At 52.3% G+C, this 16,386-nt stretch overlaps 10 protein-coding genes across 10 annotated transcripts; 4 read left to right on the top strand and 6 right to left on the bottom strand.

Annotated features, from left to right (window-relative positions):
• Positions 1-298: 298 nt before the first annotated feature.
• Positions 299-1,636, bottom strand: K452DRAFT_283005 (uncharacterized protein). The gene has a single exon (XM_033539686.1). The coding sequence runs from the start codon at positions 1,537-1,539 to the stop codon at positions 595-597; it is 945 nt and encodes a 314-aa protein (XP_033402512.1). The 5' UTR covers positions 1,540-1,636; the 3' UTR covers positions 299-594.
• A 159-nt stretch (positions 1,637-1,795) lies between these two features.
• On the top strand, positions 1,796-3,100 carry K452DRAFT_283006 (uncharacterized protein). Its single transcript, XM_033539687.1, has 3 exons — positions 1,796-2,017; positions 2,092-2,570; positions 2,633-3,100. The coding sequence occupies exons 1-3, from the start codon at positions 1,916-1,918 to the stop codon at positions 2,742-2,744; spliced, it is 693 nt and encodes a 230-aa protein (XP_033402513.1). The 5' UTR covers positions 1,796-1,915; the 3' UTR covers positions 2,745-3,100.
• A 182-nt stretch (positions 3,101-3,282) lies between these two features.
• On the bottom strand, positions 3,283-4,015 carry K452DRAFT_283007 (uncharacterized protein). The gene has a single exon (XM_033539688.1). It carries the CDS (start codon positions 3,950-3,952, stop codon positions 3,770-3,772), a length of 183 nt encoding a protein of 60 aa, XP_033402514.1. The 5' UTR covers positions 3,953-4,015; the 3' UTR covers positions 3,283-3,769.
• A 1,006-nt stretch (positions 4,016-5,021) lies between these two features.
• On the bottom strand, positions 5,022-7,169 carry K452DRAFT_294341 (uncharacterized protein; the record flags this gene model as incomplete). Its single annotated transcript, XM_033541691.1, has 6 exons — positions 5,022-5,662; positions 5,716-5,914; positions 5,968-6,367; positions 6,418-6,784; positions 6,848-6,940; positions 7,007-7,169. The coding sequence occupies 6 exons, from the start codon at positions 7,167-7,169 to the stop codon at positions 5,022-5,024; spliced, it is 1,863 nt and encodes a 620-aa protein (XP_033402515.1).
• Positions 7,170-8,345: 1,176 nt separating this feature from the next.
• On the top strand, positions 8,346-9,261 carry K452DRAFT_71144 (uncharacterized protein). The gene has a single exon (XM_033547053.1). The coding sequence runs from the start codon at positions 8,701-8,703 to the stop codon at positions 9,169-9,171; it is 471 nt and encodes a 156-aa protein (XP_033402516.1). The 5' UTR covers positions 8,346-8,700; the 3' UTR covers positions 9,172-9,261.
• A 245-nt stretch (positions 9,262-9,506) lies between these two features.
• On the bottom strand, positions 9,507-10,443 carry K452DRAFT_283009 (uncharacterized protein). The gene is made up of 2 exons (XM_033539689.1): positions 10,278-10,443; positions 9,507-10,161 (listed from the first exon to the last, which is right to left on the bottom strand). The coding sequence occupies exons 1-2, from the start codon at positions 10,347-10,349 to the stop codon at positions 9,742-9,744; spliced, it is 492 nt and encodes a 163-aa protein (XP_033402517.1). The 5' UTR covers positions 10,350-10,443; the 3' UTR covers positions 9,507-9,741.
• Positions 10,444-11,302: 859 nt separating this feature from the next.
• K452DRAFT_294343 (uncharacterized protein) lies at positions 11,303-11,908 on the bottom strand (the record flags this gene model as incomplete). The annotated part of the gene is made up of 2 exons (XM_033541692.1): positions 11,303-11,833; positions 11,885-11,908. The coding sequence occupies 2 exons, from the start codon at positions 11,906-11,908 to the stop codon at positions 11,303-11,305; spliced, it is 555 nt and encodes a 184-aa protein (XP_033402518.1).
• Positions 11,909-12,168: 260 nt separating this feature from the next.
• Positions 12,169-12,830, top strand: K452DRAFT_218504 (uncharacterized protein; the record flags this gene model as incomplete). Its single annotated transcript, XM_033536361.1, has 2 exons — positions 12,169-12,687; positions 12,738-12,830. The coding sequence occupies 2 exons, from the start codon at positions 12,169-12,171 to the stop codon at positions 12,828-12,830; spliced, it is 612 nt and encodes a 203-aa protein (XP_033402519.1).
• A 307-nt stretch (positions 12,831-13,137) lies between these two features.
• K452DRAFT_218692 (uncharacterized protein) lies at positions 13,138-14,281 on the top strand (the record flags this gene model as incomplete). Its single annotated transcript, XM_033536373.1, has 5 exons — positions 13,138-13,233; positions 13,301-13,432; positions 13,491-13,586; positions 13,639-13,929; positions 14,012-14,281. The coding sequence occupies 5 exons, from the start codon at positions 13,138-13,140 to the stop codon at positions 14,279-14,281; spliced, it is 885 nt and encodes a 294-aa protein (XP_033402520.1).
• A 515-nt stretch (positions 14,282-14,796) lies between these two features.
• On the bottom strand, positions 14,797-16,150 carry K452DRAFT_241921 (uncharacterized protein; the record flags this gene model as incomplete). Its single annotated transcript, XM_033537839.1, has 3 exons — positions 14,797-14,882; positions 15,967-16,039; positions 16,100-16,150. Coding segments are annotated over 3 exons (210 nt in total), but the record flags the coding sequence as incomplete, so codon positions are not given.
• Between the last annotated feature and the right edge of the window lie 236 nt (positions 16,151-16,386).

Raw genomic sequence — 16,386 nt, forward strand, 5'->3', positions numbered from 1 at the left:
GGGCACAAAACCCTTGGTTTCCAACATGCAATACATTACAACGTAGGCTCAACGACATTGGTTGCGTCTGGCCAGCGAGTAACGCGACTCTCCGGCTTTGTTTGAAATACGTAAAGACAAAATGAATACCACTTTAGGATCATTGGATAGGTGCCCATAGGAAAACTCGTACGAGGCTCGTCTCTCTCGTTTACAGACCACGTCCCTTCTCCAATTGCTCATGGTAAGGCGAACTGCCGATCGCGCTTGCCGAATTTGGCTATAGTCTACTATGAGGTGGCCTGTGGGAATTTGGGCTCATCAGTCCAAGAGTCCAGACTGAGATGTAGTTTTTGAAGCTATGGCAATGGCCTACACGAAAGGTTGGGCGAGGCTGCCTTCATAACATTGATTTACTTATCACAACTGGAATACACCACTGGGGAATGGAAATAAAAACGAACTGGATTTCGATATACAACTTGTTATACATCATTCTCATGGTCAAGACTCTTAAGCCTTGTTCAAGGCTCGATTCGCCAATCTGACTCCGCAGCGCTGAAACCCAGAACAGAAATGCAAGGCGGAAAATAGCAAACCCACGGATGCAGTGTCCTATCTCTTGCTTCCCACCATCTCATTGATCGTCTGCTCCAGTGATTTGGGCGTCCTTTCATACTTGGCAAGGAGCCTCTCGAAAGTTCGGTCTTGGTTTTCGCACTCATTTTCCTTGAGTGCAGCGTAGGTCTTGGCCCACCAGGTCACGTAACGCGGATCCATGCCACGTTCTTTGTAGTACTGCTCGTGCTCTTCCCTGCTCACGACCTTGAGCGCGATATTGCGACTCTTGGCACGTGAAACCATGGCGGCAATATCCTCAAGGGTGTGGGTCCCCGTGCTCGCCAGAGTAATAGTGACGCCAGAAGAGCAGGATGACTGTTCATCTGTAATGATAGAGGCCGTAGCAAGCCCCAGGTCATCGATGGCGGCCCAGCTGATGGGGCCATCACCCGCAACTAGGACTTCCTGCCTTCCATCCTCATTGGTGGCATCGTAGTGGCCAAGGTAAAGCGGCCAGGATTCGTTGTAGAGACCTTCGCGGATGATGGTGAAATGGGTGTCGGACAGCATCTGAAGAAATTCCTCAGTGCGGTTGTGAGCAACCATGACGCCGCTCTTGCTGTTCTGTCCGAAACCCAGAGAGGTGTAGTAGATGTGCCGGACGTTAGCTGCGCGTGCGGCACGTATCGCGGCAAAGTGGTGAGCTTCGCGTCCTTTGCCGTAGGGCGCGTCGTCGAAGTCCATTTCTATGCGGGGAGTGGATACGATGAGCACGCACTTGCAGCCGGCGAAGGCTTTCTCCATGGACTCGCTGTCATCGTAACTGGCCTGGCGAACAATGACGCCCTTCTCTTTAATGGGAGCCCAGAGCGGGTCGTCGGCACTGGAAGAAGTCGAGACAACAAGCTCGTTTGGCGGCAGGAGGTTGTATTTAAGGAGATTGTGGAGGACGGCGCCGCCCAGTTTGCCGGAGGCACCGGTTATGGCAAGTTGAGGCATTGGGAGGATGTAAAGAGGGTTGAGAGATCAGCTGGCGAAGCAGAGAGGTGGTCATATGAAATCTACTTATGTATGGACTCACGCGCGCGTGTACACACACACCACAGGGTGGCATGGGAGTAAGACAGACCTTTACTGTGTAGAGCATGCTGGCAACATTAGTAATCCTGTTAGTCCTGAAAGCGGATGGTCGACTGAGCTTAAAAGGAGCCTCTTTCGTTAGTAAGGTCGAAGGGCGGAGCTGCCTCTCGGTGTTCGGTCCTCGGCCGCCAACCGCAAAGAAACGCGCCCGGCTTATCGATACGCAATACCGCCAGGCCCGTATGGCATCAACAGTCGCCGCGATTTTTTCTCCGCCAGCTCCACAGCAACCACCATGGCAGAAGCAAACAACGACCACCTCATTCATTCCGACGACCCGGAACACCCGGCCAATCACATCTGCGAGCTCTGCCGCAAGTTTTACACTCTGGGCTGGGTACGCGCTAAGACATAGGTCGTACAGATGCAAAAAGAGGCCGCTGACCCTCTCTGTGTTACTGGCGATTCTAGGTCACTGGCACTGGCGGCGGCACTAGTATCAAGCATGGCGACCATGTCTTCATTGCGCCCTCGGGCGTCCAGAAAGAGCTCATGAAGCCCACCGACATGTTCGTCATGGACTACAACACCAAGGAATATCTCCGCAAGCCTCAGGTCCTCAAGCCCTCCGCCTGCACCCCTCTCTTCTACGCTGCCTTCACCCGCGGTGCCGGCTGCTGCATCCACACCCACTCCCAGTGGGCTGTGCTTGTCACTCTGCTCGTGGAGCGTGACTTTGGTCCCGATGCCTGCTTTGAGATTGAGATGATCGAGCAGATCAAGGGAGTTCCGAAGGGTCGCGGCAAGGCCGGCAACTTGGGATACTTTGACAGGCTGCAGATTCCCATTATCGAGAACACTGCGCATGAGGAGGACCTTGCCAGCACTCTGGAGGAAGCTATGGATAAGTACCCTGATGCGTATGCTGTCTTGGTCAGGAGGCACGGCATGTGAGTATACTTAAACTTTGGTTCAATTTGCCATTGGGATGCAAGATACTGACGAAACAAAGCTATGTCTGGGGCGACAACGTTCACAAGGCGAAGACGCTCTGTGAGAGCTTGGATTATATCTTCCAGCTTGCCGTTGAGATGAAGAAGCTGGGTCTTCCCTGGACCAAATAAGCGTTAACAAGCGTTTGCTTTACCGTACACGCAAGTACATATACCCTGTTAACATCCGTCACCGCGAACCGAGATCTACTGTATAGCGAGATAGAGGGCGACGCAAGCAGTCCCTACAGAGTACTCCTTACCTAGCTCCTAGCCCGAGTGCTGAGTATGGGTGAAAAGGTCTTAGAGCGCATAGAGCCTCTATATATCTTAACTAGGTCTCTTCTTCTACTCCGTACAAGCATTAGCATCTCGTAAGACGGCGGATCTCGCTTCACGGTGATGGACGTTAGCCCTGGTTTTGCCGACAAAGGGATCTTTATCAGCAAGATATCCGTCATATATCAAATCAAATTTTGTGACAAAACAATCTCTTTTCTTGACATGGGTCTTGGTGTGTCTATGCTTCTCGTAGACGCTCCAAGGACCCACCTCCCATGAGTTTTGAGTTCGGGCTGACCAACAGGGTTCAACCTTCAAGGACACTACCACAAGGTCGACGATCCACTTCCTTGCAAAGCCATCGTGCACAGATCTCGCATCGACGCCAGCTGCCTTGTCCTCCTTGGCAGATTTCCCCTGACACTCGCGATTGAGCCTCAAGCCGTAGCTGTCTGATTTTCCAGGAAATTTGGCATACACTTCACCTCCCATCACAACGCGAACTCCACGTGCAGTCCGCCAGTTCATACACAACTTCCATATTGATCTTCCTCTCTCAATCCCTTTCAAACTCAGCACGACCCAGCACAGCTCTACCAAAACCTCCCTGACACATACTAGCTCACCCAAAACCACCACCATCCCTAGCCCCTCCCCAATTCCCTGCCAACATCGAACGTCTACGGGAGCAAACTCCGTACGCACATGCACTCCCAGCACTGCCCCTCCCAATCAGTCAGCCAGGCACACCACCACCCCCCGTGACACATACTAGAGTCTAACCTCGAACGTCTACGGGTCTCAACTCCGTGCCCTCTCGGCCTGTAAGAGGGGCTCCTGGTCTCACGTGTATCCAAAAGCGCAACCCAGCCCAATCAGTCCCTGCGTCCCTGCTCATGCGTGTGCGTGCGTGCATGCGTACCTAGTCTAGCGTCGATGCGGCTGTTCAAGCCATCGGAGCTACCTCCGCCTGGTGCCGCCCGGAAGAGGAAAACAAAATAAAATAAAAATACCGTAGAGTACTCGTACCCAGCACTTTCTCCGTCCGCGCGCGTCATCTTTTGGACCCTTGCGGATCTTTGTTCCGGCCGTTGTCCGCCCTCTGCTGGCTCCAGGCTGGGCTTATTCTAGAGTAGGAGTAGCCTAGCCTCAGGACGGCTTGCCCGATTGGCCCATTGTTCATCCGATCACACTTTGCTCGTCTCGTAGCGCTGCTAATGGATCATGATCATCGCGCTGATGTCCGTGGCGGTCTGGCGGCTGCTAGCGATTCTTCGGGGTGCTGTCCATGCCCTTCCTGCCATTTACGGATGCAGAGTAACGTCCGTCACCGTCAAGCGAGACAGAGGGGTACAAGCAATCCCTATGGAACACTCCTTGTCTACCTACATATTTAAATTCTAGATGGAAGTAAAGAGATTTTTTAGGTACAAACTCCTTAACTAGATTTCGTTTCCACTCCGTACACGCATCGGTATCTCGTCAAGCGATAAATCCCGCTTGAGGGTGACGGATGTTAGTTAACCGGATATGATGAGCCGAAGCTCGTGGATTGTTCCAGCAAGTTCCATGCCTAACAGAGTAGACGACGTTCGGTGAAAGACAAGAGGCCGGAGCTCTACTCTATGACACACTCGCAATCAGCACGCACGTCATTGTCAATAGTATTGGAGATTCCGATCTGATCAAAGAAGCACGTCATGAAAAATCTGATGATTGATTCTTTCGGCCATGCTAGGCTGCTTGCTATAAAAAAAAACCAGAAATGTGTGAATTTTTCCCCGCCTGCATAGTATCGACTCCTATCCACCTCAGCCGTCTTTCGCTGACTTCGACTTATTGTCGTTGTCGTGGCTTACTCGTTCGCATTGCTCGGGGTACGCCAAATGAAAAAATCCTTATGTACAAACCCGCAGATCGCTTAAGGCAGAACCAGGAAATGAGTCTCGACGTGCTGAGCCCTACTCATCGGGAACTCACGGGCCGAGAAAAGCACTCTAGAAATGTTGGTGCTGATAATAGCCCCATCTTGTGCACTTAACCCTTGCGGTAGCAGGCATCAACAAAGCTGGTTAGCAGTGCAAAGTGGGGAGGGGTATCGCTAAGCTGTTGGTGCCTCAGAACACCTTAAGCGGAAGCGGTAGCCTCTCCCGCAGGCTTGTCAGCCTCCTTCGCGCCAGCAGTAGAGTCCGGAGCGGCCTCCACGGGCTTGGCGTCTTCCATTGCAACATCGCCCTCATCTCCAGCGTTGGTACCAAGGTCAGTCTTTGTCTCGACAGGCGCCTCAGAGGGCTCCTTCATCTCGACATCCTTGGGCTCCTCAGCCTTGGAATCCTCGACCTTGGCTTCATCAGTCTTAGGCTCCTCTGACTTTGCTTCCTCGGCGGCGGCAGGCGTCTTTTCGTCAACAGGAGACTTGGCGTCAGCAGTCTCCTCCTTGGCACCGTTGGCTGCAGCTTCGGGCGGAGCAGAAGCAGACTCGGTCTCGCTGGCGATCTGCTTGTTCCAGGCGGTAAGAAGTTCAGTAGAGCGCTTCTTGAAGTTGTATTCCTCATCCTTGGGGATGGAGTCAAGCTTGATGATAGCCTTGAGGACTTTGTTGATCTTGGTCTCCTTGATAATGCTAACTTCAATATCGGTGCGGCGTTCCAGATCGCTAAAATGCTCTGACATCTGCTGCATCTCCTCCTCCTTTGGAGGTTGGTCACGAGTCAGGAAGCCCTTCTGAAGGCGGTGGCGTAGAAAGAGGACTGGATTATCATCATAGCCTGGTTAGAGTTCAGGAGGTTCCCATAACTAACGACATTGGGGAGCAACTCACTAGCTTTCTGGCGCTTTTCCAGCTTCTGAGCTTCGGTCAAAGGCTCGGATTCGGCCTTAGGGGTAGCCTCCTCGCTCTCGCTCTTGATCTTGCCGGCCTTGGTCTTCGATGCCGGGGTCTTCTTAGCCTTGGCTGGGGTGTCAGCAGCGGGCGTCTTCGGGCCATTGACCTTGAGCTTGGTTTTTGGGGTCTTGACGGGCTATTGAATATATCAACAAGGGTTCGGGGGCACATTGGCCTCAATACGCTTACCTTGGCTCCCTCGGCCTCACTGTCCGTGTCCTTCTTCCTCTTCTTGTTAGACTTCTTGGTATCAGTCTCGTTTCCGGCGTCCTCCATCTCGACGTCTTCGTCGGCAGCGGCACCACCCTTGCTCTTGCGCTTATTCTTGGGGGTCTTTGCCGCCTTCTCCTTTTCAGCGGCCTTCTCAGCCTTCTCAGCCTCCTTTTGGGCCTTGCTTTCAAGTTCCTTGGCAAGGGCCTTCTCGTGCTCCATCAGCACCTCCTTGAAGTGCTCAAGGGTATAACCCTCTGCAGTAACCTTCCAAGCGTCCCAGAGAGCCTTCGACTTCTTGCCTTGTTCGTCGTTGGCAACTGCCCTCTTAACATCCTCCATGTCCAGAGGAGCTAGGTCAGTATTGACCTGCCATGCGCTAACAAACATTGTTAGTAAAACATAATGAACTGAATGATAGGAACTTACAATTCGTTGGTGCCTAAGAACATGACAGGGTACCGGCGGTCCCGAACGTTCTTACCGCCGTCCGCAAAGTCCTCACGGTACGTGCCATCAGCGCGGCAAGCACTGACGGGACGTTTGTTAAGCAGTGTCTCTGGCAACATCGGCTCATCACAGACAATGACTGGCCAGGCTGCGTAGCCCTTCATTCTCGCCATCCAGTACTGGCCGGGCTTGACTTCCAAATTGAGGTTCGCGACGGACTTCTTCTTGTTCAGCTTCTTTGCCTTGTGCTCAGGGACACCGCCCGATGATTTGCGCCTTCCGTTTGACTTAGGCGTTGCAGACGTGCCGTTGGTGTCAACAGAAGCAGCTTCACCCGTAGCTTCGGCTGTAGTAGTGTTAGCAACTTCTCGCGATAACGCGAGAACCGGCGAGCGTCGTCCCCACGTACCGTTCTCAGTGTCCTTGGAGCTCTCAGCTTCCTTATCGGCGGCAGACTTGTCATCGATCGAGCTGGCGGGGAGTTCGTCGGTAGCAGGCTGAGCTATGAGTGAGAGCGTAGAGTTAGCAGAGGTCGGGCGAGGTGGTGGCCGCGATCGTCCTGGCATACCAGCATCGGATCCAACGGCGTCGGTGACGTCTTCGGCGGGCGCGGCAGCAACCCCATCGGTAGTCGCATCAGCAGTGGTGGCCCTCACTTCAACTGGAGCGACAGAGGCATCCTCGGGCTTCGGCGAGGTCGCGGCAGCAGAGGCGGTCGCCTGATCGGCCATTGTACTCTATGCGATTAGAGGTGCGCGAGTCTGGGACGTGGGTCGGGTCGGCAGCGACGCGTAAACCCGTGCGTAGCTGGCGTAAACAAGGCTCGTGGGTGATACGCGCGACAAGGAAGGGGGCGCGGTGATGGTGAAGCAGGTGTCGTGGATGAAAGGCGATGGGGGTGATGGGTTGCACCGGTCGTGGTGGAGAGGACGGCGCGAGGATGGTGTGGTTTTAAGAATGACGGGCCAAGATCTCCAACGGAAAATGTGCTGCTTAGTCAGGAAGTCGCGACGCGCTCGCGAAGTACGTAGAGCAAGACGGCCAACGCGACCTGGCGACGGGAAACGCGACCGCTACGACGGGTACCCACTCGTGCTTTGTTCCTCTCTGCAGCAGTGGTCCAGCTGTCGGCACCGTTCGTTGTGCGTTGTGTGAGCAGCCTTTGAACCGATCGGAGGGATCGCTTGCGCTCACGAACGTCACGCACCACCCGAGCTCTTCCCGCGCGCGGATGCCGCGGTTACTGGCCTGACTGAGTGCCGCAGAGCTGCAGGTCTCCACTCGCCCAGTCCCGGATGCAGCTGCTGAGGTGTAGGTCCTGGAAGGGAGCGCATCCGCCCATCTTCATTGCGGTCGATAAATACAAAAGCCCCGAGGTGGCACATCGTCGAAGGCATCGTGCTTGCTCGACCAGGCCGATACAGCTCCAGAGCCTTTCGAGCTGAAGACAAGCCACCAACTAGGGCTTGAAGCTAATTCATGCAGCGCTTGGCGGACCGTGAAACCAGGACCGAACAATCCCAAGCTCTTGATTAAGCAATTCCGTGTCATTGTTATTGGTGATTTGTTCGCATTGCATGGCTGCCCGGACGTCTCGATGAAGAAAGCTCGAATAACTGTCCCCTGTCAGCGGTCTCGTATCGGAAAAGGGTCTAAAAATTGGGGGCGTCCTGTACACGACCCAACCTTATTTGATGCGGTTACAGAGCGGGAGCATGCAGATATGCATAACCATTGTTTCTGCGCATAGGGTCTCATGTCAATTCGACGACATAAACAAACCAACAAAGTGAAAATCATCCCTGAGGTGGCCTGAGGAAAGGAGATAAAGAAAGTAAGAAAGTAACGAAATGCACAATACCTTCAACCTTTTCTGTAGCCGCAGTAGCACATGATCTGCTACAATAATCATAGCATACCCTGTGGGTTAAGTCACGTCTACGAAGGGTATATACGAACATACCCCTCGCGTAACTATTGAAACGCGTATGACTTTTTGAAAACAACAAACGAAATAGTAAAAGATTGCAGACTTTAATGAAACCGTTTCTTGATAGGACCGTTTGAGCAAATCTCTGGAGGAAAGAAGTCAAGAAACAACAAGTTGAACAGACTGAATTAAGAAACCAAGTGTAGCCGGCACTGCAATGCTCGAAAACTTACTGTAGCGTTTCAGACCTTGCAGACTAGTAACTTCTTTTGGGCATCAATTTAGGCATCCTAATCCCCTGGTTTAGAGCAGCTGTAGCGACAACTCTGGGAATGGCAGTTCGTCGTTATAGCTTCCGGGATCAGTCCAGATCTTCATGTGCTTACGGTGGGACCATTAAGAACGGTGTTTCCACCAATCAAGGCGCCCTCCTAGAGCAAGGCCTTATACTCAGGGCCCTACTTGGGATTTTAAGCATCTGGACGTGCTCTCGTAAAAGCATACCAGCACCCAAACCACGCCACCGCGGTTTCCATTTCCAACCCCGTGTTGCTTTGTATCCTATTTCCGCGCCAGAGCGGGACGCCCGACTCAACCCATCAGCCGAAGATATATTCGATGAGGAGTGTGACTCGCGTCTGATCCAGCGACTTGTATTCGGAACACCGAGCGGATGGTGTGGTCGGTCGGGAAAGGACGGTGCTTTGGAGTTATTCGCGGTGCGCGTTGCGGCCGGTCTTTGCGAAACAGGATGCGTTGGACCAAGATCGATCTCTCTTGATCTCGGGTCAGGCGTGAAATGAGCGACTGAGTATAGATCGCAAAGCTGTCGAGGAAACTGTGAAGGCCGGACGTGTGCTCTTGGCTCGACACGATACAACTTGGCTTCGCTTAGTAAAGGGCGCCTGCAAATAGAACCACTCCACGTGAACCAGGCCCTTGGAGAGAATCCGCGGAGATGTCATGAACGATGGATGGATAAATGATACACGAGTATATGTTCCGTGGCTTAGGTGTTAGGAGTAGGTATTTGCATTGCGACGCCAGAGAAATAACGTACGCATTAGCTGACTCGCTCAACCGTACCTACCTATGCGATCACGTACAGCGCAAGCATCTTGGCAACACAAGACCTAAGACTTGAGACCTTGAACCTTTCGAGCAGAAACTCGCGTTTAGGATACTAATTATCTACAGGCCAGCGTTGGATCCGCATCTGGGTAGCTGGGTAGAGAGACAGCCTAGTGTTGAACTCCCATAGCTCTCTCCTCAACAAGGAGCCGCAGCGTATCCCAAAGTAATTCCTTTCCCAGAGTCCGAACCGAAACGCCAGTCCCACGCTTGGAAACCATCTCCATACCAAACTACCAACTCTAAGGTCTCCTCTTCACAAACTCCTCGAGATCGCTGCTCGTCGCAACACCAAGAACGAACCTCCTGCTCGCATCCGTGACAACAGCGAAGTCCTGCTTCTGGCCGCCGCTCGCGCCGCCGTTGAAGAAGTCCTCCAGCTCCTCGAGCGGTGTGTCCATCGTGATAACCTTGTATGTCTTGCCCTTGCGCTTGAAGCGCAGCATTGCTTGTTCAACGCTGTCGCTTTCTTTGGCCTTGCCATCCTTGAGCAGTTCCCTGAGACGCGGTATGCTGAGGTAGCCAAGTAGCGCGCGGGTCTCGGGAGACGTGACGGTCAAGTGCGTATAGTCGCGCTCGAATGCGGACATGAGGGCATGCGAAATCGGGTCGGTTGGGCGGACAGAAAGAGCTGGCGGCGGGTCGAGGTCTTCAACAGTGGCCTGAGATTTAGGTCAGCAACATGGCTTTTGCCGTCCGATAGCTTCTCCTGTTGCGACGTTGACTATGGTGTTGGCAGAGCACATCATGCCCCGCGATGATCTGACATGGAGCTTACCCCGCGATACTTGTCGGCCCAAGCGGACTTGTCGGAAGGCGCCGAGGCGGCGTTGGATGCGTTTGCGGACATTGTGGCAGCTGCCATTGATTGGTATGATGCTGGGTATCTTGGTTGAGAAGCGAGCGAGCTTTGTGTCAAGCAGCCTGATAGTGACGTGGTGGGGTGAGGCTCCTAGGTTCATCACATGCAGGGTCCTGGAAAAAAAGAGGCTCAGGTATCAAATACGAGTCAAGACATCAATGTCACCGGGTCAAGGCCGAAAGATGTTTATGCGAAAAGTTAAAGTCCCTTTGCGGTATTATAGTACTACGAAATTTCACTGCAACCGACCAACACCATACCTCGAAGTGAAACTTGGCAAACCCTCGCGGTATTGCTAGGCTTGGCATAAGATGCTGTGGAGGTTCCTTCTCCAGCTAGCGATTTTGCGCATTCCGGACGGCATACTTGTATCAAATAGCACTTTGTTGATGTATTAGGGTGCCGCTGTGGCCCGCGAACTCACCCAAAGCTGAAGTTTGGTATGTCCATATTGGCTCAGAGTGGTAGTGCTATAAGGTCCTGTATATTTTTTGCGACATATTAGCGCCGTCCCGAGAAAAGTAATTTGAAGAATTCAAGATGCTATGCATTCTTTCAGAGAGAAGATTATTTTTTCGCCATGGCTTTAATGCCCGTAGAAGCCTCAAGGTCTCGTATACGACATGCAAGCATAATCGCGACGTTCCTCCCATGAAACAAACTACAAGCATCTTGGCAGTACGACTAAGGATGACGATACAAGGGTTTTCATCATGATATGCGTGGAGAGAGGAAGTAAACAGCGACGTACCTTCAACGCAGAAAACAGCATCGAAACGATGCCTTGGTCCCCCAGGAGGCACCTACCTCATGCGCTTATTCTAGTGCCTGGATCTTGTTGTGGTTCAGTCAACCAGTCTGCCATCCGTCAGAATACCGCATCCCAGTAAAATGCAGCATTGGCGGAGCTAGAAGATGAAGCCCATGATCTGGTCCGAATCTCAATAGTCCAGCTCCACAGCAACGTTCTTCTGTTCGTCTAGCTCGCGAGCAATCCTGCGATAGGTGATCCCTTCGTCTTCCTCGGGATTGCTTGGGTCTTCAGTATTGCGCTTCCGTTTCTTGTTTCTCCGCTTATTCTTGCTTTTCGCTTTGGGCGTGGGAGGGGGTGATCCCCCGAAGTTCGGTGTGTCCGAAGGTGTAGCAGATGGCGCACGAACATTGACGGGAGTAGCTTCACCAGTTCCGTTGAGTGGAACAGCTCCCGTACCCTCCTCTATCACATCGTCCTCAGCCTGTCGTCTTCTTTCCTTCAATGTGGCTTGGATCTCGCTGTGTCTGAACATAGCGATCTGCTCGTCTGTGAGCGTGCGCTTGACGCCGTCTGAGTAGTAACCAAGGCCGTCGTCTTCTTCATAGTATTCCCAGTCTTCCTCATAGGTGTACTCTTCGGCTTCATCTTGCACTGGCACAAAACTGGCTGGAGCTGGAGCAGTGGGGAAGTGTTTGCGCTGGAAGGCGCGCAAGTCCTCCTGCAAATGATATGAGTTTATCGCAAGCTGAAGATGGAGTAAAGAACTTACCTCTGTCACTGTTGGGACGTTCATACTGAGCAGCCGGTATGGGCACCGGGTATAGTGCTGCCTTTCAGACGTCCCTTGGTGTTTGTTGTGGAGATGAAGGTGGAGTGGCAGAGCCCAAAGCTCAAAAGCGCGTTTTGGCCCGAGCTTTGCGCAGGCAGGAGCGGCGCGCGATAAGATAGCGATGGCGTCGATGACGTGAACGGCAGGTGATGGGTCACTGGATCAATCCCACTCCATGCCCGTCCTCTCTCCCCGCCGTGTGACATGTCATTGTCAACGCCAGCATGAAGCGCGCAATACTCTTGGGTTCCGTTGTAACATTGTCCCTATTCCTCACTGCCGCCGCCAGAGCTGGCCCTCTCTGGCGCGAACGACTTGATCAAGCACCTGTATTAACCTCTCCGAATTTCGCCATGCCACCTACGCAAGACGCTTCAACAGGCGTCATCCTGTCCGATGTTATTGGCAAGGATAGGATCATCAACATATTCAGCGGTTTCACACGCGACATAGATACAGTCTCCGCACGCTTGGACGACGGATCAAAGAATGCGACCATCCTGGCACCTGAGAACAGCGCCATCCACAACCTCCCTAGGAAACCTTGGGAGGATCCGAAGGACTACGAGCAGTTAGGCGCAGATGCTTATGGAGGCTCTGATGGGCCGGACCGTGCTTCAAAAAACTTGGAGAAGTTTGTGAACGCACATATCATCCCCGAGAGTCCGTGGCATGAGGGCCACAAGATCAAGACGTTGGCGGGCAATGTTGTGTGGTATGAAGTGAAAGATGGCAAGAAAGTGGTGAGTTAAGCTACCCGCTTTTAGATTAAACTAGTTGCTGATCTTTCAAGATCCAACCTGGGGACATCGAAGTCTCCAGCGTCGCTGACAAAGTGGGCAATGGTGAGCTTTGGATCATCAAGGGCGTCTTGAACTACGCTTGATTCAGTATTCTATACCTAGCCATGACTTGGATTTGGCGTTAACGATGGTTTCTGAGATACCTTTACACAAACCATAGGCCCTAGAAATCAATTCCCTACTTGGGCGTGAAGGAGCGTTGCGTTCATGATGCATGTTTTGGTGTATGAACACAAGAGTGGGATGACCAGAGGCACTCCTTTGACGTAGCGGGATCTGACTCCGGGAACCCCACTTTTGGTGATCAGCCCCGCAGTACTTCGTACGTATACCTATATAATTTCCCTGTCAAATCACTGTCAAGTCACATATCTCACCTTAACTATCAAGATGACAGATGCTGAGGATCTCCTAATCTGCAAAACGTGCGCGACGCAATTTGACGCGCCAGCCTCGAACCCGCTGCCCAATTGCAGGATATGTGACGTAAGATCCATCTCATCCAACATGGCTTGTGATTATGGAACGCCTGCGGCGCTGACACTTGGTTCAGGACCCACGTCAGTATGTGCCTTCAAGCGGCCAGCAATGGTCGAGTTTAAGGGAGCTACGCGGCAAGTACGAAAACAAGTGGAAAGAAGACCCGGACTTGAAGGGTGTGTGGTCAATCTGGACTGAGCCAAAGGTACTGCATCACCTCAATAGCAACAACACAAACGAGATTTTCTGACCACAATATACAGTTCGGCATAGGCCAAAGAGCCTTCCTCATCGAAACACCAGAGGGTAACGTTCTCTGGGACCTCATCGCCTTCCTCGACCAGCCCACCATTGATTTCGTGAGTAGCACCCGCACAAGAAAGCCTCAACCCAGACTAACCAACCCCAAAGATCAACTCCAAAGGCGGCCTCAAAGCCATCGTAATCTCGCACCCCCACTACTACACCACACACCCAGAATGGGCCCGTACCTTCAACTGCCCTGTCTACATCTCCGCCGAGGATGAAGAATGGGTCAACCGCGCCGCCTCCGCCACTGCGCCTCGCCGCCTCATCACTGAGCCCACGCTCGACGTCGTTCCTGGTGTCACGGCCATCAAGACCGGTGGACACTTTCCTGGCAGCCTGGTCCTGCTCTGGAAGAAAGAGCTCTTCATCGCGGACTCGATCGTCACGGTGCCGGTGCGTGCGCTTCACATCTTCCCTTTCTTTTGCTATAAACTCGTTGGCTATTCTGCGCCTTGATGCTAATCTATTGCTTCAGTCTGGCCTTTACTTCAAGGACCGTCCTCCTGGCACCACGAGTTATACGTTCATGTGGTCCATTCCCAACATGATTCCGCTGCCGCCATCCGAGGTGATGAAGATGTGGAAGGCGATCGCGCCCTACGAGTTCGAAGCCACGCATGGCGCTTTCCTGGGCATGGATGTCCGCCGTCCGGATGCCAAAAAGGCGGTCTTGGAGAGTATGAAGATCCAGGTCAAGTTTGAAGGGCACGAGAACCACGCGATTCTGAACGAGACTTGCGCATGAAGCATGAATGGACGTGACGGCGGCGCAATGTGTTCACTTGGCAGGTCAGTATCATTAACGTCCGTCATCGTGAACCGAGGTTCACCGTATAGCGAGACAGGGACGATACAAGCAGTCTCTACAGAGTACTCCTTGCCTAGCTCCCAGCCTGAGTCCTGGGTATGGGTGAAAGGCTTTTAGAGCACGCACAGGCTCTACACACCTTAACGGGGTCTCTTCTTCTACTCCGTACATATATCACCATCTCGCTTCACGGTGAATCTCGTTTCACGGTGATGGACGTTAATGCAGTGCATCAGGAAATGTAGGCTGTATTAAGCAAAGCTTTGTTTATCTCCTGCCCTTGTTGCTGGTGTCCGGTACGTAATTATGACCTCAGCACCATTGAAACTAGGTACCTATGCCCGAGTACCTGAAGAAGAAAGCCAGCCCTCCATCCGACGTGCTTACAGAACCACCCAAGAGAAGACCCAGAATCGCTCGTAGCCGATCAGCGGAGAACCCATGGACCTCCACTACTTTCCAGAGTTGTAACGGGAGCCGCCCTGGCCGTTGTTGTAGTAGGTGCTGCCGTTGGGGTTGGAGTAGTAGTAGCTGCCATCTAACAAACAAACACACAATCAGTTTCCGAGCACGACATCAAGACGACAATACGCTGGACTTACCGCTGCTACCACTGCCGGAGCCCTTGGAAGACATGGTTGTTCGTGCTTGAAGGTTGGTTGTTGGTTGTTGTTTGCCTGGAAAGTCGGAGAAGTCGTTGTTGGGTGGAGGAAGGGAAAAGCCAGACGGCAGAAATTGCTGGCCTTATATAGGCGAGGGGTGGGTCTGGTCACGCTTGTCACTTTAACAGGGAGGATGCTTCCATATACGGAATTCCCTTTTGGGTGTGTTGTAGCAGGTAGACCGTGCACATCTTGGGGCCCGAGCAGCATTTTAATAGCACCAATGTGGTTAGGCAGATAGCAGAAATCGTACCGATTGGGAAGACTTACGTACAGTCAAGACGGTTAGCAACTTCCGACTGTTAAAGAGTTGTTCGTCGGCATATCCGCTAGCTTCCGGTGCCTTTCACACTTCTTTACTATTATGAGGAGGAAAGAAAGTAAATCAAGTTGTAAATATCTTTTTGACAGACGGAAGCTGTCTCTAGCTCAAAGTTGTAATCAGTTATGACTGTAACTGCTATCTTTGAAGATCATTGTCGTCAACAATGTCTTATCTCTTGTTTCAATAAAAAGTCGATCAAACCGTTTGCCCAGTATATTGCTTTTTGTTCGTCTGGATCCTAGTATTTTTTGTTTCACTGCAACAGGCGAGAGCACATGATTGTTCAGTATCCATAAACCATGAATCATTATGTCTTCTGACAGTTAAAATTTACAGTTCAGTCGTAATACCTTCACAGGATTCCAGCAATGCACCAACCAAACCTCCTATAGGATCAGTCGAAGACCACCAATGGAGAACATGAGCAGTCGCTACTCTGAAGAACAGCACCAGGAAGCGTCCAGACCATTGTCGCAGTAGAGCGGACAGCTACTGGAAGTAATGACCCCAACCATTTTTACCCCACTTGCTGTCATCCGGATTGAAATAGACGAGCCTGTCACCTACAAAGTGTGAAGGTCAGCACAGTACTTATACTGCAGTGACTGAAACGAATTTCCAATGAAAGCACATACCATCCTTGGAGTAGATAATGGCGCTTGGGCTTCTGCCAGAAGCACCATAGTCTCGATTGCCATAGTGGTTTCCCTTAGCAATGGCCGTATTAGAACAGACAATACAAGTTTTAATGTGAGGGAAAGGATGCACCTGTTCATTGACACCGCTTCCCGTTGTGACATAGTCACTACGGCTGTTGTTGGTGGCGACCTTTCCAACGCGGGCAGAACTGTTAGTGGAACTGGCGGGGTTGTTGGTGGTCCTGGTAAGGGCGCCTCTGGCAGAGCTGTTGACGGAGTTGTTGGCGGATCTGTTGGCGGAGCTGGTGGCGTTGGAGCTGCCAGGATAAACGACCAGTGCCCTCTCGCTATTCGCCCGAGTAGGAGGGCTACGGACGTTGTCGCTGGTGGTATTGGAGCCGGGATACACGACCATTG

Source organism: Aplosporella prunicola, assembly GCF_010093885.1.
Source record: "Aplosporella prunicola CBS 121167 unplaced genomic scaffold K452scaffold_2, whole genome shotgun sequence".
NCBI classification, from domain to species: Eukaryota; Fungi; Ascomycota; class Dothideomycetes; order Botryosphaeriales; family Aplosporellaceae; genus Aplosporella; species Aplosporella prunicola.

Excerpts from the sequence above, each read along its gene's own strand:
- K452DRAFT_283007 (XM_033539688.1), bottom strand. The coding sequence starts at position 3,952 with ATGACGCGCGCGGACGGAGAAAGTGCTGGGTACGAGTACTCTACGGTA.
- K452DRAFT_283005 (XM_033539686.1), bottom strand. The coding sequence starts at position 1,539 with ATGCCTCAACTTGCCATAACCGGTGCCTCCGGCAAACTGGGCGGCGCC.
- K452DRAFT_71144 (XM_033547053.1), top strand. The coding sequence starts at position 8,701 with ATGGCAGTTCGTCGTTATAGCTTCCGGGATCAGTCCAGATCTTCATGT.
- K452DRAFT_283009 (XM_033539689.1), bottom strand. The coding sequence starts at position 10,349 with ATGTCCGCAAACGCATCCAACGCCGCCTCGGCGCCTTCCGACAAGTCC. Across the intron at positions 10,162-10,277 it reads GGGCCGACAAGTATCGCGGG|GCCACTGTTGAAGACCTCGA; the intron begins GTAAGCTCCATG and ends CCTAAATCTCAG.
- K452DRAFT_283006 (XM_033539687.1), top strand. The coding sequence starts at position 1,916 with ATGGCAGAAGCAAACAACGACCACCTCATTCATTCCGACGACCCGGAA. Across the intron at positions 2,018-2,091 it reads AGTTTTACACTCTGGGCTGG|GTCACTGGCACTGGCGGCGG; the intron begins GTACGCGCTAAG and ends TGGCGATTCTAG. Across the intron at positions 2,571-2,632 it reads TTGGTCAGGAGGCACGGCAT|CTATGTCTGGGGCGACAACG; the intron begins GTGAGTATACTT and ends GACGAAACAAAG.